The sequence below is a fragment of the Heloderma suspectum genome, chromosome 3 (genome assembly GCF_057233095.1).
Source record: "Heloderma suspectum isolate Gila_16-S chromosome 3, 16-S_ref, whole genome shotgun sequence".
NCBI lineage: Eukaryota > Metazoa > Chordata > Lepidosauria > Squamata > Helodermatidae > Heloderma > Heloderma suspectum.
This window is the reverse complement of record NC_139460.1, coordinates 10,329,450-10,352,636: the sequence shown is the minus strand read 5'-3', so window position 1 is coordinate 10,352,636 and position 23,187 is coordinate 10,329,450. Positions and strand designations below refer to the sequence as shown.

General features: G+C 43.1%; 1 protein-coding gene across 1 annotated transcript in view; it reads left to right on the top strand.

Annotated features, from left to right (window-relative positions):
- The window catches only part of TENM4 (teneurin transmembrane protein 4), a 352,941-nt gene that overhangs the window by 85,615 nt on the left and 244,139 nt on the right, over positions 1 to 23,187 (top strand). The window contains exons 4-5 of the mRNA XM_084845392.1: positions 9,690 to 9,788; positions 11,657 to 11,892. Of these exons, the coding sequence (XP_084701518.1) occupies positions 9,690 to 9,788; positions 11,657 to 11,892 (335 nt within the window). The remainder of the gene's footprint in view (positions 1 to 9,689; positions 9,789 to 11,656; positions 11,893 to 23,187) is intronic.

Here is a 23,187-nt window from a genome sequence, read left to right as displayed (position 1 = left end):
TCTCTGATGGATTCAGAGTCTTTGGTACTGGTGGTGATCCCGTTTCTACTGACCCTTCTTCAAACAGTGAAGCAAACCTGGTCTGCCCCATCTTCTGGGGCTCCGACATCAAAGAGATTGGAGTGAATATATAAAATGAAAGAGAAGGATGCCATGTTCCTTTTCTCACAACCACGTCCCAATTCGATAATAGTCGAATCAGCTCAATGTCCGTCTCAATGATCTCATGCGTCTCTGGTGCATAAAGAAGAACGTGGGATGAAGATTCTATTCATCTGCAGTCTTGGGACTCCGTTTTGCTAACTACCAAGCCATGATGTCCCATTATCAATTATTTTTGTAGGAGAAGATGGACTCCCTAGGTACTTACCTGCCAGATGATCAGAGAGAATTGGCCAAAGAGTTCCAATCTGAGGCAGTTCGACTTTCACACCAACAAATCAATACCGCACGTCATCAGGCGTATTGCAGCATGAAGTCACTGGTGGGCTCAGTTGCACTAAGCGTCATGTATGGTTCCGGTTCGCAGGATTAACACCTGAGGCCCGTTCTAGAATTGAAGACTTACCTTTTGATGGAGAAGGTAATCTGTTTAATTCTAAGATGGATGACCAAATGGATTCCATACAAAAGGCCAAAACAACAGCTAAAAAGATGGGAATTGGGCAACCTCAACAACAACAATCATACAGACCTCATTGTTGGTTTAGACAAAAGCCTTCATACTACCAGAAACAAACTGCAGATCATACCTCTCGGTACCAGCCACAACAGCAACAGCAAAGGAAGCAATACTCCACTGCTAGATTTCATAACGCCTGTACCAAACCTGACAACTCCTCCAAGCGGCATCTTTGATTCTGTCCCAGCTCAAGCCAGTCACCACCTCCCTCTCCTGCAGTTTCATGATGGTCTTTCATTCTTCCTCCCTACTTGTTGTGCAATAACTTCAGATCCATGGGTGCTGGCTGTTGTTCATCGCGGACACAAGATTGAATTCGACAGCCTCTCTCCAGTGGGAACCGTACAAGTGACTCCACCGTCAGTAGCGTTACATCTAGAAATGGAGTCCCTTCTTCTGAAAGGAGTCATCCAGCGTGTTTCTCTCAGACAGAAGAACAAGAGTTTTTTCTCCCATTACTTCACAGTTCCAAAAAGGGATGGCAGACTCTGTCCCATTTTGGATCTACGAAAATTAAATGAATTTATCACACCCAGGGAATTCAGGATGATGACGCTTTCAACAATTCTTCCCCTCCTTTTGAAAGGCATTTGGTTCACAGCGGTGGATCTCAAAGATGTTTATTTACACATAGCGGTCGAAGAGTCATTCCGGAGGTTCCTTTGCTTCGCAGTAGGTCCTGACAGGTTCCAGTTCTGTGTGCTGCCTTTCAGCCTTGCGATGGCACTGAGAGTATTCACAAAATGTGTAGCGGTAGTTTGCGCGTATCTCTGACTCAAGGGCACCGAAGTTTATCCATATTTAGACGACTGGCTCCTGGTCGATACTTCCAAAGAAGCCATAGGTCACTATATCGTGTTTGTTCGGAATCTTCTCAATGCTTTGGGACTTTGCCTCAGTGAGGAGAAATAGAGCTTACTCCCTTCTCAAACTATAAAATTCATAGGGGCATTCTTGGACGTCACGAGGGGCTTTCCTCCCTCGGGACCGTGTAGTCCAATTGGTACAAAATGGCAAGCAGTCTGTACCGAGACAGATATGTTTCCGTTTACAGCATCCGATGCCTGTTAGGGCACATGGTGGCAACGATGACTGTAGTGGAGTGGGCGCAACTAAGGATGTGACCCATGCAAAACTGTTTCATCTGGATTTTCCACAACGAGACCAATGCTCGTCAAACCCAGTTCACGAGCCCGGAACACATTGCTCAGTCTCTCTGCTGGTAGATGGATCCCAACAATCTCAGTCGAGGCATCCCTTTTCTGCAACCCTTGCCATCTCGGGTCCTCACCACCAATGCCTCCCTAACTGGGTGTGGAGCTCATTGTGGGCCTCTGCAAGTTCAAGGTCGATGTTGCCAATGGAGCATCAGGCTCACATAAATTTTTTGGAGCTCCTTGCGGTGTGGAAGGCTCTACAGGCTTTCGCAACTTACCTCAAGGGCAGACACATTCAAATCCTAACGGACAACACTTCCATTCTTTGCCACCTAAACAAGCAAGGGGGTGCTCATTCGTCCAAGCTGGTGGGGCTCACCCTCAACATTTACGATTGGATTGTCCCCAGGGGCATATGCCTCACTACAATTCACATCGCAGGGACAGACAACATTTTGGCAGATTCACTCAGATTCACTCAGTTGTATCTTTCTGACATCTCATGAGTGGGAACTGTGTCCAGTCATCCTATGCAGACTCTTTTGATGGTGGGGGCACCCATCAGTGGACTTGTTTGCAAACCCCTCGAATGAGGAGTGCAAGACATTCTGTTCAAGAGCAGGAGTGGGCTGTTAGTCTTTGGGAGATTGTTCTATTTCGAATGTTTTGTCGTTCCTTCACCATGTGTTTCAGAAGGACCTTAAATACTCGTCCATTAGAGTCTATGCGGCGGCAGTATCAGTAATAAGAGGACAGATACAAGGACCTTCAGTGTTTACGTATCCACTCACCAAATAGTTGTTGCGTGGATTATGAAATTTGGTTCCCCTTGTTAGAAGGATGGTACCAGAATGGGGTGTTTCTTTGGTGCTATGGACTTTAATGTCGAAGCCATTTGAGCCAATGGCTACTATTGATATTAGTTTACTTTCTTAGAAAGTGGCTTTCTTGGTAGCCATCACTTCAGCTAGGGGGGCATGTGAGTTATGTGCTTTCCATCTTGACATGCCTTTTACGGTGTTTCATAAGGACAAGCTTGTCTTTCGCCTAGACATCTCTTTCCTGCTGAAAGTGGTGTTGGATTTTCATATTAACCAGCTGTGCTCCTTCCAGCCTTTTCTTGTCTCCTTCCTCAGAGTTGGAAAGGCGATTGCATAACCTCAATGTTTGCAGGGCTCTGACCTTTTACAAGGCCCAAACTGAATCTTTTCATAAATCGCAGAGATTATTTGTCTGTTATGGGAGATCCAATAAGGGCTTACCTGTGTCATCCCAAAGACTGGTTGCCTGGATAATTCAGATTATAAAATTGGTGTACCAGCTTACTGGTCAAGACACTTTGCCTCGAACCTGAGTGCACTTGATGAGAGCTGTGTCAACATCTACAGCATTCGGTAGAGGGGTGCCTTTGCAGGATCTACATAAGGCTGCTACATGGGCTACCTCATTTACTTTGTGAAGCATTACAAGTTAGATGTGCACACAAGGTCGGACTGCACTTTTGGAAGAGCAGTATTGTGCAGTATTATGATGACACACCTACCCACCACCAGTAAGTTGGCTTGTTAATCACCCATACATGTGATGCACAGATGACCACTCGAAGAACTACAGTTACAGGTAAGCAACCTGACAGGCTCAGGCTTGGTCTTGGGGCCTAGTTCTGAGTACAGTAGGTCCGTGGTTTGTGCTGCTGCTTTTCCTGATCCAGCTGCTGCCAGGGATGTGTGACTCAGCAAAACTCAATCTTGCCAAAGTTCTCCAAATACCATCTCAAAGCTCATTCTAATTCAAGTCCATAACAGATTGTGAGCTTTATTTTTTTCTATTCGCACCCGTGGATATTTTCAAGCATTTTTTTTCAAATGTACACATCAGTTGTGCACATCTTTGAAACGTATGCATTCTTCTCCCATTGATTAAAACATATTTGTGTGCATTTTTCCAAAGTATGCATTTTTCATGTGCATTTTCAAATGTACGCATGCTGCCAAACACTTTTTTTTGGTCCACAAATCACATCGCAAGCTCCGAAGTGTACAGACTTCAACTGCAGATTTCATCCGAGTCCTTGTTCAGTCCAGAAGATGTGAACTGGGTAAATCCTGATTAGAAACATCAACAGAAAGAGGTTTCCCATACTGCTCATGGTTGGGGTCATGACAAAACAGATGATGCAGTGAGAGAGATGTAACTTGCACTCGTTTGCAAGCTGCTGGTGGTGACAGGGACAAGGGCAAATAAGTGCCATTCTTCACACAACACCTGCATAAGTGGCTGCTTGAACACAGCGTTGTGTGTTTTCTATAGGGCTATGCTTCATTCCATTTCAGTTTTCAGCTCACATGTATTGTTTCAAGAACGTAGAGATATTTCCTTCAAAAAGTTCACCTTTTCTCAATCGTCTCAATGCAGACTTGCTTCTTCTCATATTTGCAATGTTTTCTTCTTTGATTAGTCATGCTGACTATCCCACTCAGTTTGGGATCATGTCATGAAAGGACTAATGTCACAACCCTATGTACTCTATCAGATTTTGTTTCATGCTGGTGTCATTTAAGGCAAACTATGAGGAGAGACTGAAAGAACTGGGCATGTTTAGCCTTGAGAAGGGAAGACTGAGGAGAGATATGATAGCGCTCTTCAAGTACTTGAAAGGTTGTCACAGTAAGGAAGGCCAGGATCTCTTCTCGATCATCCCAGAGTGCAGGACACGGAATAATGGGCTGAAGTGACAGGAAGCCAGATTCCGTCTGAACATCCGGAAAAACTTCCTGACTGTTAGAGCAATAGGACAATGGAACGAATTGCCTAGGGAGGTGGTGGGCTCTCCCACACTGGAGGCATTCAAGATGAGGCTGGACAGCCATCTGTCAGGGATGCTCTGACTTGGATTCCTGCATTGAGCAGGGGGTTGGACTCGATGGCCTTGTAGGCCCCTTCCAACCCTACTATTCTATGATTCTATGAAACAAAGTCAATCCAGAGTGGGGGTAATGCTTTCTGAATGGGTGGATACTTTTGGACACTTTCAAATAGGGATGTACGAAAGTCACTTACCTTTCGCGGATTATGTTTATGGTGGGGGGGAGGCGCTCCGTTCCTCCCCCCTGGAATCCTCCGCGGCTGGCTGTGCTCCGTGGCAGCTCCACGGAGCAGCCGGCCAGGCCCAGCCAGGACAGAGCCTTCCACAGCCGGATTTCCGGCCGCAGAGGGCTCTGGGGGAAACAAAAAACAAAAAACCGCATACACAAATGGCAGCGGCTACGGCCACCGCCATTTGCGTTCCTTAGTTTGGGCCGTCTTAGTCTACGTAAATATTTACGTAGACTAAGACGGCAAAAATAAGGGGAACGCTAAGGAACTACTGAAACAATATTCCAAATGGGGAGGGAGGTGCTTTTTGATATTGCTGAAAATGTTTCACGTACTTAGGAAATTTACACATTTGCCAGTTTGGGACAATTGATTCTGTTTCTGCTAATTAAAGGAAGGAACACAGGACTTGCAACCACCAAATCCTTTTCAGCCACCCTCTAAGCTGTAAGATTAGCAGAGGGACAACATCTTTGTTGCAGAGCACACATTTTGCATACAGAAGTCCGGTTGTCAGCATCTCCAGTTAAAGCAGGCAGGTTAGCAAAACTGGGGGGAAACCTCTGACTGAGACCTTGGATCGCTGCCCATTAGAGCACACAATACAGAACTAAATGAACCCACAGTCTGAGTCAGTATAACTCTGCTTTTAATGTAGCTGACATGGCCCATGTATTTCAAGGCTATCTTTGAAGCCATAAAGGTTAGAAATCAAACTTGTTAAAAAGTATAATAAAATAAACCTGAGTTCCTCAACATGCTGAATTTTGCAACCCGTGCAAGTGTGCTGTTTGCTTAAAGATACAGAATACCAACAGCACTGTCTTCAGACATCTAATGCTGTCGCCAGATTACAAGGCAGTATGCCGCTGAATACCAGCACCTAGAGAACAAGGACAGCAGAGGGATATTGCTTTCCTGACCTACTTGTGCGCTTCCTGGAGGCATTTGGTTGACAAGAGTAGGTAACCGGATGCTTGTTTTTTTTAACCAGTCTTGGTGACCATTTGTTGTGTGAGCATCCTTGATGGTGGATTTCTTCTCCTGGTGGGGCATTTGTAGGGTAGCTAGCGATGTCACAAATGCCTGACTGGGTCCAGGAGTCCGTCGGGCCCCCCACCTGCAACCCCCAAACTGCGCCCGCCGAGCCCCCGCTCACGCCCTCCCAGACTCACCATGACCTGTCCAGGGAGCACCCACCATTTTTGCCACCTTTTTTTAACAGAAAAAGTGGTTTTTAAAACTGCGCATATTTAAATATGCGCAGTTTGGGGCCGGGAAAGCTTAATATGTGCAATATTAGAGGCATTATGCCTCTTACGTTGCACATAGTAAGCTTTCTTGGCCCCAAACTGTGTATATTTAAATATGCAGTCTTTAAAACTCCCTTTTTTCCATTAAAAAAAGGTGGCAAGATGGCAGGCGCTCACCAGACGGGCCCGGGGTGAGTTTGGGCGACTCGCTGAGCTCGTTGGGGCTTGAGCACAGGTCGGGGGGGGGGGACAAGTGGCAGTGGCACCCAGAGAACCCGAGATGGGGTGTGTTTGCACATCCCTAAGAGTAGCAAATGTGCAACTTGCTCCTTCTGAGTGTTTCTCTTCATTCCTCCATCCACACCATTAGGGAAAAAAAATACCTCTTGTTGTAATTTTCATGACATAGTCTTAAGTCATCTTGACAGGTTTGAGTGCAACCAGGTTTTTCAATGGCCTGATTGTGATCTAAAAACAAATTGTAGCTTGTCATTGCACGTATCAGCCACAATGGGACTTGTGCACTCCCCTGTCCCCTTCCTCCCTCCTTTGTGCACAAGGGGAGGCGATGCCAAGCTTCCATTCATGGTTAGTAGCAAACTGCATTTTTTCATGTTTCCATCCAAATATTTATACTTTCATCATCGTTTTATCCTGTCCTTCCTCCACAAAGCCCAGGGCAGTGAATGCAGTTCTCCTGCTTCTTTTTTATCTTACCAACAGTCCTGGGAGGTAGGTTAGGCTGGGAGGTGGTGACTGGCCTAAGGCTGCCCAATAACCTTCATGGAGGAGCAGGAATATGATCCCTGTTCCTAGTCCAATGCTGTATCCACTCTGTTATTTATTTAATATATTTTGTGGCTGCCTCATCGGACATTGAATGAGAGGGGCAACTAGAACCAGGTTGATATTTTGGCATTGGCGCTATGGTTCAACACATCTAGTTCCTCCCTTAGGAGAAAGCTTTCTGAAAGACATAAATACAAGAAATATTGCTCCCCAAAGACTTCTGAACATGTTAGAGTTTCAGGAATCATACCACTATTCTTAGCTTTTGAAGCTTTCCCCATTCCTTCTCTCTCTTCACTTTTTGCACTTTCTGGGGCCGCCTCCTCTCCCCGCACCCCTTCCTTGTTTTTATTCAGTTATTGACACTTCCATGAAACATTGTATAACCCAACATCCTATCTCATTTTATATTGGCAATTTCCCACAAAAATGTACAATTCCATTGTAAAAAACTGTTTTATGTGGGTTTTAACTACTGATAAATTTGTATTTATATCCTCGCTGCTACCCCACTTAGCAGCTTATCCATCAAAAGCTCTCCTTTATTGCTTTCATCTTGACATACAACTTCTCCTGTATTCTTGGGGAACACAAGAAAACAACAGATATGCCAGCCTTAGTTTTAAGCAGTTTTCAAGGTCTGCGTTTTGGCTCATGCAGGTTCATCCACTTGACTTCAAAGCTATAAATGTGAATCATGTTTCTCTTCTTTGGATCAAGCACCAGTGTTTAGGCTGTCAAAGATTCCCCTTGCCAACAAAGGCTGGGGAGAGTATGGGAGATTGAACAAAATCATTACTCATCACCTTTGCAAGGGTAGATGGATCCGCTCTCCTGCAAAAAAGCGGCGTTGCATTTTCAGGTGTATGTAATGAGTTTGGGACCAAAGGTATCTTTGATACAAGATGCTACCTGAATTCAGCTTCTGTTGCAAAAGCAAACTCTCACTGAAGATCATAATTTTATGTCACAACTTGTAAGCTTAAAATGATAACTGCACCCAAAGGATAATGTCTCCCTTTTCTCGTCTCTGCCTGAGAATTCAAATTATAGTTCAGGTTGAAATTCCGCTTTAATGTTTGATTGTTTGCCAAGGGAAAATATTTGTTTTTGCTAATAATAACACTAATAATGCAATGAAAGTTTTAAAACAATAATCTTGTTAAGAGCACCCTTTTGTATGACAAGAGAGTCCTTCTGTATGTCAGTGTTCCAGCACATTGAGAGGCCAACCGATTGCAGATGGAGTGATAGCACTGAGGACTGGAGCATAGAGGCATAACATTTGGTCCTATTTATGTGTTTTGGTAAACTTCAGTAGGAAGATTCCATAAGTTGTAAAATGCAGTGGTACCACAGAGTTAACTGATGGCTTTCTGAAGACAGGAAACCTATTCCCTAAAGTTAGGAAATTTGAAAACCACTGCTGTAGGTAATCTTCCCCCTCCAACTACCTCTGCATATCAGATATGATAACCCTGTTTATATGATCCCTCGTTCTTGGATGAAAGAAGGATGAATCAAAAGCTCCTGACCTTGCCAGAGGTGGAAGTTGTTGACTTGTTTTCAACTGGCTTTGGTTTCAGATTCAGCTGTTGAGTTTGTAAGCAAACCAGAGATTGACAGATGAGTTCAAGGTGGTGATCCAAGGGATACACATAGGGCCTAACTATGTTGTCTGCCTCTTGTTCTGGATAAAATGAATTGGTACTAATGTATCCTGAACTGTATACATTTAGAGTGAAAACTGAGACACATAATTGTGACTCTTGAATGTTGTTCAATTTACATGTTCCAGTGACGCAAGGTAAGAACATCGGGATTGTCTTGGTTGTTAACTATTCAGTTTGGAACTGCAACATGAAGTGTAACTAAAAGAAGAAAGAGAATGAAATTCAGTCTGATTGAATTCTTATCTGAGATCTGTGAAGAAATGGTTTCTAGGAGGATTATTGACTGGCATATTCCGTCTTCTAGCCGGCGCACCCACTGAGACAGACTCATTACTGGGGATGCTTGCTGTGCGAAATTAAGATGTCCAGTAGATCAGATAGATTCATTTGCGACGGCTCTGGACAGCTAAGTTGGCAGCAAAAAAAGCTATGAAATGTGAACATAGACATCAAATAACTTACTTTTTATGTATAAATAGATGCCTAGAGTTGAGGGTATGTTTGTAGATATAGATATAGTTATATACATTGCATTGAATGTCCAAAATCTGATGTATGTCGGCATTGACCTGTGACTGTTGATACTCCCACTCTAATTCCATGAATGTCTGAAAACTCAGATAATGTTGCTGAGCATAGCCAGTCCCTTGTGTGTGATTTTCAACATTCACTGGTATTAGCCTGACAAAGGGGGAATTTTCAGGCATTCACAAAATTTGTGTAGGATTGTCAATATTGAGATGTGAATGTCAACATGCACCAAACGTTAGATATTCACTGTAACACACATATATATATATACACACATATATATTCATGTGTGTATGCATACAGTATATAGGATAAATCTATGTATATATGGAACTGAACATTCACAAATGCTGTATATGTATATGTTGTAACATGCTATACATATGAATAAGTGGCCCATCATTCTAATTCCATGCACAGCTGCACTATAACCATTGTGGGTTTATGAGGTCACACTTCATAGATGCATGTCTCACTTGGCTTCATTCATGTTTCCATATGTATGTAGAAACATAGCAAAGCAGACATTCCTAGAGACATTGCAGGACAACCTCATTGAGATGGACATTCTCACCTCCTCCCGACATGATGGTGCTTACAATGATGGGTACGTTGACACTTAACGTGGTCTTTCGTGTTTTAATTGTGCAGTCACTCGCTGATCCTTGCATGACAAATGATCTCATATTTTTCCACTTCCTGTCTTGAATGATCTGACCCCACCTCTGTCTTCTTTTCTTCTCCCCCTCAAGGAAAGGGTGTAATGAAAACAATGAGGTACTTGAGTATATGCAACACAAATTGTCCTGTACATATTAATGGCAGCCTCGTTAATATGCTGATCCATAGCATCTCATTGGCTCCCTCCTGACACCTTGGAAATCATTTCACTAACACAGAGGCAGCAGTAGGGGTTTAACAGGCTATGACATACCACTATGTTTGCTTTGCATTTCATTTTGAGATGGTTTCAGTGTCCTTAACCTGAAGATTTCCAGGTTTGTTGTCTGAACTTTGGGGAAAATGTCTTTGTGCCATTTTGACAATTATGACTGCTCTCTCCAACAGCACTTCTTCCATGTTTATTTTTACCTAGGGGAAATGGAATGTTTTGTGCCCCTGGGGGGACCCTCTCAGTAAGTGTACCCTTTCAAAAAAGAATAACTGATTAGTACAATAACAAAATAGTTTTAACTCGTAACAGCTTATTACTTGCTTGGTCCCAAGGATATGAACTTGAAAGCATATGCTGCAGCAGCCTTGCTGAGGCTAAGCAGATCCAGGACTGGTCATTATCTGGATGGGAGACAGCCCACATAGGGTTTGAAGGCAATCTTGGGTGCCACAGAAGAAAAGCAGGATGTAAATGAAATAAATAACAGTTATTACTAACAGTTTATTAAATCACCAATTTAACTGCAGCTTTGCAGTGCAGCCTATTTTTTAAAAGTACTCCAAGTAGGACTAACATTGGATACAACCCACCGTGCACATAGAACTTGCTATTTAGACCGTATCAGTGGTCCATTTAGCTTAGTTTTCTGACTATTTGGGTTGGCTAGCCTGATGCCTTGAGGTTCAGCAAGGAGGTCATAGTGGCAGCCAGGAGGTCATGTGAATACAGGGATGGGAGGGGACCCTTGTAGGGGAAAATCAGCAGGATAAAGTCGCTTAACCCATGCCATGCTGTGTGGTTCTTCCCTGCAAATTCCTTATCGAGTCTTCCAGCTAGGTGGGGGGACTACCTGTGGTGGCATTCACGGGGAAGAATCAGTGGGAAAAGCATCCCTTCCTGCCCACTGATCCTTTCCTAAAAATGTGCCCCTCCCTCAAATCTACCTTAATGTTTTGAGGAAAACATGGGGTTGTGAATCCCCATATTTTCCTGGTAAAATGTGGCTCCAGCCTTGGACCTGCAGACGCTGGCATGATTGCTTCTGCGCATTCCCATATTGGTAAGTTAACATCTGACTGCTTCCACATGTAGGGGTTGTTGACTTATTACGGAGAGAGATCATATATACAGGAAGTTATGTACAGATCAGTCACAGGGACACTGAAGGTGCAGCAGAAGCAAAATCCTTGTGACAAAAGGGCAATAGAGCACATGTATCCCTCCCCGCAACACTCTGTGCAGTGTGATAACATTTGCGGGCACACATGCATACAGTCTACATAATTTGTGCTCAAAGTATCTCATTTCACTTGCAGCATTAGCCTTCTTATGGAGACAGGGCATAGTTTTGGTGTTGTTGCTGGTCTTACTTTTTATTTTCCATGTATGTATTTCATTTCTTCCTTTTCCCCTCTCCTTTTTTTTTTTTACTTTAACAAATTCTTTCTCTTCAATGCATGGTGCCGGCCTCTTGTTTTTGTTTTTAACCAAGGCTGCTGTGCCTAAAGCTTCCATCATTGTTTTCTATGTTAGGGAATCGATCACCTGCGACCTCTCTCTCTCTCTCTTTCCTTTCTCAGGCACTTCCTGTTCAAACCAGGAGGCACCTCTCCGCTCTTTTGTACACCGTCTCCAGGATATCCTCTGACGTCCAGCACTGTGTATTCGCCGCCCCCTAGGCCTCTTCCCAGAAGTACGTTTTCTAGGCCGGCCTTTAACCTGAAGAAGCCCTATAAGTACTGTACTTGGAAATGTGCCGCCTTGAGTGCCATTATCATCTCGGTCACGCTGGTGATACTGCTGGCATATTTTATCGGTAAGTCTTTCCTTCCATTCCTTTTTACCATTTCAGTATCCTGTGCCAGTGCTGGGAGAGACAAACACTGTTATGACATCATCAGTGATGTGGGGTGGAAAAGTGCTTAATTTTTCCCGAAGAAATTTTTCCAAGTTCATTAGTAGCAGTGAATGGATACCAATTGCAAGCTTGGAAGTTTCAAAATTGTAGACGAGTGGTTGTCAGCATACCATGTACAGGTCTTTAGTTTGCTAAAATGTATTACTGTGTCAACCGTTATCAGTACCTTTGCATTTTTCTTAAATGTAAACAGTGTAAGGGAAGTACATGCTATTGTCCTTCCATTTTTACAAGTATACCGATTTTTAAAAATTCTGCATAATACAACATTTATTTTTATTTTTATTTTATTTATTTGTTAATTTCATTTCTATACCACCCAATAGCTGAAGTGTGCTTTAATACTTCCCCTCCAATATTTCAGGACAAATACTTGGGTCAAAAAAATAACATGGGGTGCTTAAAAAAAAAAAAAAAGCTTTGTTGGTTACTAAGTGCAAGTAAAATAAACCTTCTAAATTAGATCACCCTGTGAGGCATCAGAAAATGTTCTGATAAAACCTAATTTACATAGGACATTTTTTCTAAAAGCTTTTCCCATTCAAAATTTTCCTGAAAACCCCTCTTCAGTGGGTGTCATTGTTGGCAATGAGGAAATGGCAGTTCCACTAACTTGAATTGCCCGAAGTGGAGTTTTGCCATGTATACTGTGCTGCCCATAAACAAGTTTGATTTTTCTGCGGGAGAAAGATGCAGAGGTTTGTTGGACAGGTCTGCTCCATCTTCTACGAACTGCCAATAAATAAGTAAGGAGCTGAAACCTCTGATAGGAAACCTTCCAGTTGACATCTGTAACAACAGGATGATTCCACTAAGATATGTGCAAATATTATGGTCTTGTGCAATCCTAATTTCAACACCATGATATTTTGCGAAGCAAGGGCCAAATCTTCAAGTGTGCATGCCTTTTCCCTCCTCTCCTCTATAGCCAAATCTCTCCTGCCCACCCCACCCCCATCCCTTCTGTTCTTTGCCTCAACCATGGCTCAAGGTTGTTGTTGTTCAGTTGTTAAGTCGTGTCCGACTCTTCGTGACCCCATGGACCATAGCCAGGCCTTCCTGTCCTCCGCTGTCTCCCCGAGTGTGCTCAAGTTCATATCCATTGCATCGGTGATGCTATCTAGCCATCTCATCCTCTGCCGTCCCCTTCTCCTTTGGCCTTCAATCTTTCCCAGCATCAGGGTCTTTTCCAGTGACTTTTCTCTTTGCATTAGGTGGCCAAAATATTTGAACTTCAGCTTCAGTCTCTGTCCTTCCAATGAGCAGTCAGGGTTGATTTCCTTGAGGATGGACTGATTTGACCTCCTTGCAGTCCAGGGGACTCGTAAGAGTCTTCTCCAGCACCACAGTTCGAAAGCATCGATTCTTCGGCGCTCAGCCTTATAGTCCAGCTCTCACAGCCATACGTTGCTACTGGGAAAACCATAGCTTTGATTATATGGACCTTTGTCGGCAAGGTGATGTCTCTGCTTCTTACTATGCTGTCTAGGTTTGCCATAGCTTTCCTCCCAAGGAGCAAGCGTCTTTTAATTTCATGTTTGGGATTTTAAATAGCTCAGCTGAAATACTGTCATCTCTGCTAGCTTTGTTGTTACTAATGCTTTCTAAGGCCCACTTGACTTCACTCTCGAGGATGTCCGGCTCAAGTTCAGTGACTGCACTATCATGGCTATCAGGGACATTCAGATCTTTCCTGTATAGTTCTTCTGTGTATTCTTGCCACCTCTTCTTAATCGCATCTGCTTCTGTTAGGGCCCTGCCTTCTTTGTCCTTTATCATGCCCGCCTTTGCACAAAACATTCCCTTGATATCTCCGATTTTCTTGAAAAGATCTCTAGTCTTTCCCATTGTCTTGTTTTGCTCAATTTCTTTGCATTGTTCATTTAAGAAGGCCTTCTTGTCTCTCCTTGCTATTCTCTGGAACTCTGCATTCAGTTGGATATATTTTCCCCTTTCTCCTTTGCTTTTCACTTCCCTTCTTTCCTCAGCTACTTGTAAAGCCTCATCAGACAGCAACTTGGCTTTCTTGCATTTCTTTTTCTTTGGGATGGATTTCGTTGCTGCCTCCTGAGCAATGTTATGGACCTCCGTCCATAGTTCCTCAGGCACTCTGTCTATCAGGTCTAATCCCTGAAATGTATTCCTCACCTCCACTGTATATTCATAAGGGATATGATTGAGGTCATACCTGAATGGTTTAGTGGTTTTCCCTACGTTCTTCAATTTAAGCCGAAAGTTTGCAAGAAGCAGCTCATGATCTGAGCCACAGTCAGCTCCAGGTCTTGTTTTGACTGACTGTATAGAGCTTCTCCATCTTTGGCTGCAAAGGACATAATCAATCTGATTTCGATATTGACCATCTGGTGATGTCCATGTGTAGAGCCGCCTCTTGTGCTGTTGGAAAAGAGTGTTTGCTATGATCAGCGTGTTGTCTTGGCAAAACTCTATTAGCCTTTGTCCTGCTTCATTTTGTACACCAAGGCCATGCTTGCCTGTTATCCCGGTGATTTCCTGACTTCCTGCTTTAGCATTCCAATCCCCTATGATGAAAAGGACATCTTTTTTTGGTGTTAGTTCTAGAAGGTGTTGTAGGTCTTCATAGAACCGATCAACCTCAGCTTCTTTGGCCTCAGTGGTTGGGGCATAGACTTGAATTACTGTGATGGTTTGCCTTGGATTTATACTGAGATCATTCTATCGTTTTTGAGATTGTACCCCAGTACTGCTTTTCCCACCCTTTTATTGGCTATGAGTGCTACTCCGTTTCTTCTAAGGGTTTCTTGCCCACAGTAGTAGATACGATGGTCACCTGAATTAAATTTGCCCATGCTTGTCCATTTTAGTTCGCTGATTCCCAAGATGTCAATGTTCAATCTTGCCATCTCATGTTTGACCACCTCCAGCTTACCTTGATTCATTGATCTGACATTCCAGGTTCCTAAACGATATTGTTCTTTACAGCATCGGATGTTGCTGCATGTTCTTTACAGCATTTCTTTTCACCACCAGACACATCCACAGCTGAGTGTCCTTTCGGCTTTGGCCCAGCTGTTTCACTCTTTCTGGCGCTACTTGGAAATTCCCTCTGCTCTTCCCCAGTAGTATATTGGACACCTTCCGACCTGAGGGGCTCAACTTCCGGCATCATATCTTTTAGCCTTGTGATACGTTCCATGGGGTTTTCTTGGCAAGAATACTGGAGTGGGTTGCCATTTCCTTCTCCAGTGGACCACATTTTGTCAGAACTCTCTGCCATGACCTGTCCGTCTTGGGTGGCCACACACTGCATAGCTTATGGCTTCACTGAGTTACACAAGCCCCTTCGCCACAACAAGGCAGTGATCCATGAAGGGGGGCTCAAAGTTTCATGTGCAATAATGCTATGTATAATCTAGATTTCCATCGTAATCAGGATTTGCAAAGGGTCTGGGTTATATCTGCTGTACCAGCTCTAGGTTTATAAGTAGTACATTGCCTTCAGATTGAAATCTTCTGCCCTATGTGCTTTAAATACTCCATTATTTTATGTGCTTCTGGTAAATGCATACATTGGTCATAGAGGAGAAACTGAGGCACCTCCAAGTATCTTGGAGGCAAACAATAAAAATATTAAGTGCCCACATGGAATTGTGGTAAATGATGGCTTCCATTTTTGTGATTTCTGAATGTCAACAGAAGCATCTGAGTGGGGAGACCAGGGGGTTAGTAAAATATTCTGTTAGTAACCAGCGTACCCCAGGTAAACAGTTTTGCAACAAGCTATTAATCTTGAACTTAGTACACATTCTTGTTTTCCTTGTTCTCACCGAAGGGATGGGGGGTGGGGATATTTATTAAGTGAATGGAACTGCTCAAGGGGAGCCAGTTGGAAAAGTAGTTTAGAGTTTACCATACCATGAAATGTGCATTGTTTGGGGTAAAGCAACAGTACATTCCCCATAAAAGATCTAGCATATTTTTTATCTCATTTTGTGGGTCATTGCACAACAGCACATAGCTGTGGAGAATGGTTTGCTCATATTTTGAGTTCAAGGAAGAGTTGAAATATTTGGAGGAATAATGGTTTTGCAAGAATAGGAAGGGATGAGACCTCCAGGTGGACAGAAGTACATTTTATTGAGCCCAGCATGTTTCAGAGGTACTCTTAGGCACAAACACTTTCAGTCTATAGTCTCCCAGGTTGCAAAATAAGTCTGAAACATATTCTAATCTGAAACATATTCAAACTCCAAACTCCATTGCAAAATAATTGTGAAATATAATTCAGAATTATTTTCTGACAGAGTTTGGATAATATAAACTGAACCATGTGAAGCCTAAGAGTGCCTCAATGAAGAATTCCATTCGAAATGTATTCAGCTTAATAGAACACACTTTTGCACTACTGGAGTTTTCATCGCGTCTTATTCCTACATTTGGTTCCTTCTCACTTTTCCTTTTCGAATTACGCTTCTGCAACTCCTAAGCTGAGTTCTTAACTTTTGATGTCTGTTTTCCTATGCTGAGAGACCAAGTTACCAGGCCTGATGTCATATTTGTTTTCATTCTTAAAAAAAAAAAAATACTCTGAGAACCTTTAAAAAACAGATGGGGGTAAGGTATTTTGCTTTCATTATGCCCCTAGGACTCCGTTCGGTATGCATGCAGTCAGTTACTAACATAGATGGTCTCTTCCGTGGTTCTTCTCTTTTGCTGATGTTTCCTTAATGTCTGATTCTCCTTCTCCTCCTACCCCCCCCCCCCGTCGTGGATTAGAATCATGCTTTCAGTCACCTTTTTAGCGTCTGCTGTAATAGGATCAGAAATGATTAATCAGCTAGCATTAAATTGGTAACAGCTTGATGGAATGTACAGTCACCTTTCATCATTTGTCAAGTATGTTCAGCTCCGGTGCCCCATTTATCTTGCGTTATCCGTATGCACCAAGCAGACATTTGGACATTATCTCTGTGTGTCAGAGGAACTTGTTCCTAGTTCATGTAGAAATTTGGCATCTATCAAGAATAGGCGGTGGGGTGTGTGTGAGTGTTTTGCATCCTACCATGCAAGTGTGAAAAACTGATTTCTTATGTGGAATTTGGCATCCTTCTTAGCTCTCTGGTTTGTTTTTTTCAGAAAAGTTAGTTTCTAGATCTCATGGTTGCAGGAAAAAAACTTAGATATGTGTGCACATTCTTCAGGGCAGCGACCAGACCTTAAGGCGCAATTAGACAAACCCTAATTCCAGTTCCCCTTTCCCTTTCTGTAACATCTAGTAATAAATGGGAGTGCAACCCTATTGATCCTTCTTGGTCTCTCAGTGCCTTTTGATACCTTCACCATGGTGTACTCCTGGACTGGCTCGCCAGGTGGGAGGCACTGTATTGCAGTGGTTCCACTCCTGCCTGCAGGGCTGGTTTCAGAAAGTTGCATAGGGTGACTATGTATCGGCCCAGTGGCACTTGTACTGTGGAGTAATTCAGGATACTACCTTATCCCAGATGCTGTTCAATATCTATATGAAGCTGTTTGGAGCGGCCACTAGGAGATTTAAGGCACAATGTCATCAGTATGCTAATGACACCTAGCTCTACTTCTGTGTGACACCTGATTCAGGTGAGGATATGCAACAGTAGATCAGTGCCTGGAAGCAGTGGTGGGCTGGATTAGGGCCAATAAGCTGAGGCTGAATCCTGACAAGACTGAGACTCTGTGGGCGGGTGGTTCTCATGCCTGGAAATCATGCAAGGTACCTGCTCTGGATGGGGTTGAATTCCACCTGACAGATCAAGTTCGTCATTTCGGGCGGCGAGTTCTTCTTGAACCATCTTTTTCACTGGAGACTCAGGTGGACTCGGTGGCTAGGAGTGCTTTTTACCAGATTCAGTAGGTACACGAACCACAGCCATTCCTGGATAGGGATAGTCTGGCCACAGTGATCCATGTATTGATAACCTCGGGATTAGATTACTGCAATGCATTCTATGTGGAACTTCCCTGGAGACTGGTCCAGAAACCGCAGTTAGTGCAGGATTCGGTGGTCAGCTTGCTGAGTGGAGTACCCTACCACGAGCATGTTATGCCTTTTCTCAGAGAACTTCACTGGCTGCCAATTTATTTCTGGGCCAGGTTCAAGGTGATATTATTGGCATATAAGGCCTTAAACAAATTGGGACCAGGTTATCTGAGGGAATGCCCCTTTCATCTACAGATTAGGGCCTCCCGGATGTTCCTTCACCTGCACAAGTGCATCTGGTGGCAACCAGAGAAAGGGCATTTTCTGTTGTGGCACCCACATTTGGAATTCTCTCCCGCCCACCACCACCCCCACCCTCACCACCAACAGGTGCCCAGACTTGATGTTGTTTCAGCAGTATGTGTTAAAAACCTGCCTGTTTAACCAGGCATTGCTGGTTTTTAATACTTCACTTGATAGTATTCCTGTTTTTTTTTTATTGTCTTAACTTTATTTTCATTGTTGTTTCGGTGAAGTCTGTATACCTCCCTGTGGTTTCGTAATGAAGGGCAGTATATAAATATTTTAAAGAGAAAATAACTAACCACCCAAAAGTTGCTGCTGGTTCCATTGGTGTAACCCGCTTAAGACCAGGACATTTGACCCACTTAAAGGTTGTAGTTGGAAGGCCAGTGTTCTAGTATGTGAAAGTGTTTGTGTCTGGTGTGAAAGATCCTTGCAGTACATAAGAAGTTTGTTTGTTTGTTTGTTTATTTATTTATTTAAAAATATGTATAGGCCGCCTTTAAGGGATGTGGACTCAAACCTAGAACATTAGGGGTTGTTATAGACTAAGTTCCCCTTCATGGATCACTGCCTTGTTGTGGCAAAGGGGCTTGCGTAACTCAGTGAAGCCATAAGCTATGCTGTGCAGGGCCACCCAAGACGGACAGGTCATGGCAGAGAGTTCTGACAAAATGTGGTCCACTGGAGAAGGAAATGGCAACCCACTCCAGTATTCTTACCAAGAAAACCCCATGGAACGTATCACAAGGCTAAAAGATATGATGCCGGAAGTTGAGCCCCTCAGGTCGGAAGGTGTCCAATATACTACTGGGGAAGAGCAGAGGGTATTTCCAAGTAGCGCCAGAAAGAGTGAAGCGGCTGGGCCAAAGCTGAAAGGACACTCAGCTGTGGATGTGTCTGGTGGTGAAAAGAAAATCCGATGCTGTAAAGAACAATATTGTTTAGGAACCTGGAATGTCAGATCAATGAATCAAGGTAAGCTGGAGGTGGTCAAACATGAGATGGCAAGATTGAACATCGACATCTTGGGAATCAGTGAACTAAAATGGACAGGCATGGGCGAATTTAATTCAGGTGACCATCATATCTACTATTGTGGGCAAGAATCCCTTAGAAGAAATGGAGTAGCACTCATAGTCAACAAAAGGGTGAGAAAAGCAGTACTGGGGTACAATCTTAAAAATGATAGAATAATCTCAGTACGAATCCAAGGCAAACCGTTCAGCATCACAGTAATTCAAGTCTATGCCCCAACCACTGATGCTGAAGAAGCTGAGGTTGATCGGTTCTATGAAGACCTACAACACCTTCTAGAACTAACACCAAAAAAAGATGTCCTCTTCATCATAGGGGATTGGAATGCTAAAGTAGGAAGTCAAGAAATCACCGGGATAACAGGCAGGCATGGCCTTGGTGTACAAAATGAAGCAGGACAAAAGCTAATAGAGTTTTGCCAAGAGAACACGCTGATCATAGCAAACACTCTTTTCCAACAGCACAAGAGACGACTCTACACATGGACATCACCAGATGGTCAATATCGAAATCAGATTGATTATGTCCTTTGCAGCCAAAGATGGAGAAGCTCTATACAGTCAGTCAGAACAAGACCTGGAGCTGACTGTGGCTCAGATCATGAGCTGCTTCTTGCAAACTTTCGGCTAAATTGAAGAACGTAGGGAAAACCACTAAACCATTCAGGTATGACCTCAATCATATCCCTTATGAATATACAGTGGAGGTGAGGAATACATTTCAGGGATTAGACCTGATAGACAGAGTGCCTGAGGAACTATGGACGGAGGTCCATAACATTGTTCAGGAGGCAGCAACGAAATCCATCCCAAAGAAAAAGAAATGCAAGAAAGCCAAGTGGCTGTCTGATGAGGCTTTACAAGTAGCTGAGGAAAGAAGGGAAGTGAAAAGCAAGGGAGAAAGGGGAAGATATATCCAACTGAATGCAGAGTTCCAGAGAATAGCAAGGAGAGACAAGAAGGCCTTCTTAAATGAACAATGCAAAGAAATCGAGGAAAACAACAGAATGGGAAAGACTAGAGATCTCTTCAAGAAAATCGGAGATCTCAAGGGAACGTTTTGTGCAAAGACGGGCATGATAAAGGACAAAGAAGGCAGGGACCTAACATATGCAGATGAGATTAAGAAGAGGTGGAAAGAATACACAGAAGAACTATACAGGAAAGATCTGAATGTCCCTGATAGCCATGATAGTGCGGTCACTGAACTTGAGCCGGACATCCTCGAGAGTGAAGTCAAGTGGGCCTTAGGAAGCATTATTAACAACAAAGCTAGCGGAGATGACAGTATTCCAGCTGAGCTATTTAAAATCCTAAAAGATGATGCTGTTAAAGTGCTGCATTCAATATGCCAACAAATTTGGAACACTCAACAATGGCCGCAAGACTGGAAAAGGTCAGTTTACACTCCAATTCCAAAGAAGGGCAACGCCAAAGAGTGTTCAAACTACCGCACAATTGCGCTCATTTCGTATGCCAGCAAGGTGATGCTCAAAATCCTACAAGCTAGGCTTCAGCAGTATGCGAACCGAGAACTACCGGAAGTACAAGCTGGGTTTCGAAGAGGCAGAGGAACTAGAGATCAAATCGCCAACATTCGCTGCATCATGGAGAAAGCAAGAGAATTCCAGAAAAACGTCTATTTCTGCTTCATTGACTATGCTAAAGCCTTTGATTGTGTGGATCACAACAAACTGTGGCAAATTCTTAAAGTGATGGGAGTACCAGACCACCTTACCTGTCTCCTGAGAAGCCTGTACGAGGGTCAAGAAGCAACAGTAAGAACCAGACATGGAACAACCGAGTGGTTCAAAATTGGGAAGGGAGTACGACAAGGCTGCATATTGTCACCCTGCTTATTTAACTTATATGCAGAGTACATCATGAGAAATGCCAGGTTGGATGAATCACAGGTCGGAATTAAGATTGCTGGGAGAATTATTAATAACCTCCGATATGCAGACGATACCACCCTAATGGCAGAAAGCGAAGAGGATCTAAAGAGCCAATTGTTGAGGGTGAAAGTGGAGAGTGCAAAAGCTGGTTTGAAACTCAACATTAAAAAAACGAAGATCATGGCATCTGGCCCTATCACTTCCTGGCATATAGAAGGGGAAGAAATGAAAGCAGTGACAGATTTTACTTTCTTGGGCTCCAAGATCACCGCAGACGGTGACTGTAGCCATGAAATTCAAAGACGCTTGCTCCTTGGGAGGAAAGCTATGGCAAACCTAGACAGCATAGTAAGAAGCAGAGACATCACCTTGCCGACAAAGGTCCGTCTAATCAAAGCTATGGTTTTCCCAGTAGTAATGTATGGCTGTGAGAGCTGGACTATAAGGAAGGCTGAGCGCAGAAGAATTGATGCTTTCGAACTGTGATGCTGGAGAAGACTCTTACAAGTCCCCTGGACTGCAAGGAGGTCAAATCAGTCCATCCTAAAGGAAATCAACCCTGAGTGTTCATTGGAAGGACAGATACTGAAACTGAAGCTCAAATATTTTGGCCACCTAATGCGAAGAGAAAACTCTCTGGAAAAGACCCTGATGCTGGGAAAGACTGAAGGCAAAAGGAGAAGGGGACGGCAGAGGATGAGATGGCTAGATAGCATCACCGATGCAATGCATATGAACTTGAGCATGCTCCGGGAGAGAGCGCAGGACAGGAAGGCCTGGCGTGCTATGGTCCATGGGGTCACGAAGAGTCGGACACGACTGAACGACTGAACAACAACAACATAGACTAAGTTAGTTGAATTTTGTCTGCACTGATATCCTTGGGACTTATTCATGACTAACTTGTTCTACTGATTTCAGTGGGACCTAAGTTCAACTAATGTAGTCTCGGGTTGGATCTACCCTAGGTCTTTTTCATGCCGTATCTTATGGTTTTGAAGTATCTTCCACATGTCATAATAGGCTGGAAAGATGACCCCCACCCCCAGTCCTGGTCATGTTGTACTGGTGGCATTCATGAGTCATAATTATTAATTTCTGAAAGAACTACTCAAAACCAAAATTAATTGGTTCAGCTCAGCATAAACATATTTAATGAGGAGAGACGCTATCAAGCCCACTGATCTAATCAGCAGGTGGAAAAAGTGCAGATATTTAATTAGATTTAATGAAAAATTGTGTTTAATTTCAAGTATAATCAATTATTAATTAATGTAATGAGTGACTCTGACTGGGCTTACTAATTAACTCATTTAAAAATTATGAATAACCTTTTCATTTGTAATTATTTTCCACATCCTGTCAAGTTGAAGATAAAAATTGTATCACCTTAAAAAAAAAACACACCACAATCCTTTCTTCCACAATTTTCTTTTACTGAATACAGTGGAGATTTCAGTGAAAGTACTTATTTTGCTTCATTAAAAAAATAATAATCAGATCTTATTTTTTGAACTTCAGAGTGCAGCTGTAGACTTCTTAAAATACATATTGTTTTACTCTTGTTGGGTGATATTTCATCCCTGATTTTATACTGCTAATTTTAATTTAGTTTCAGTGTTTAATTTTAAGTAAGATTGACAAAATGTATTTCATGCTAGCTTTGGTTATATTAAGGAAAGCAATGAGCTTAGGTTTATTGCATTAAAGTGTCTAAATAATATTAGATAGCTCTCTAAACTAAGCCTAATCAGAGATTCCAGTGTAAAGATTCTACTGGTATGGTTACTTGCGTTGTCTCAAGAGTATCAAATGCAGGAAAATCCTTTTCTATTAAGAACATAAGAAGAGCCCTGCTGGATCAGACCAAGGGTCCATCTAGTCCAGCATTCTGTTCACACAGTGGCCAACCAGCTGTTAACCAGGAACCCACAAGCAGGACATGAGCGCAACAGCAGCCTCCCACCCATGTTCCCCAGCAACTGGCATACATAGCCTCATTGCCTCTGGTTCTGGAGGTAGC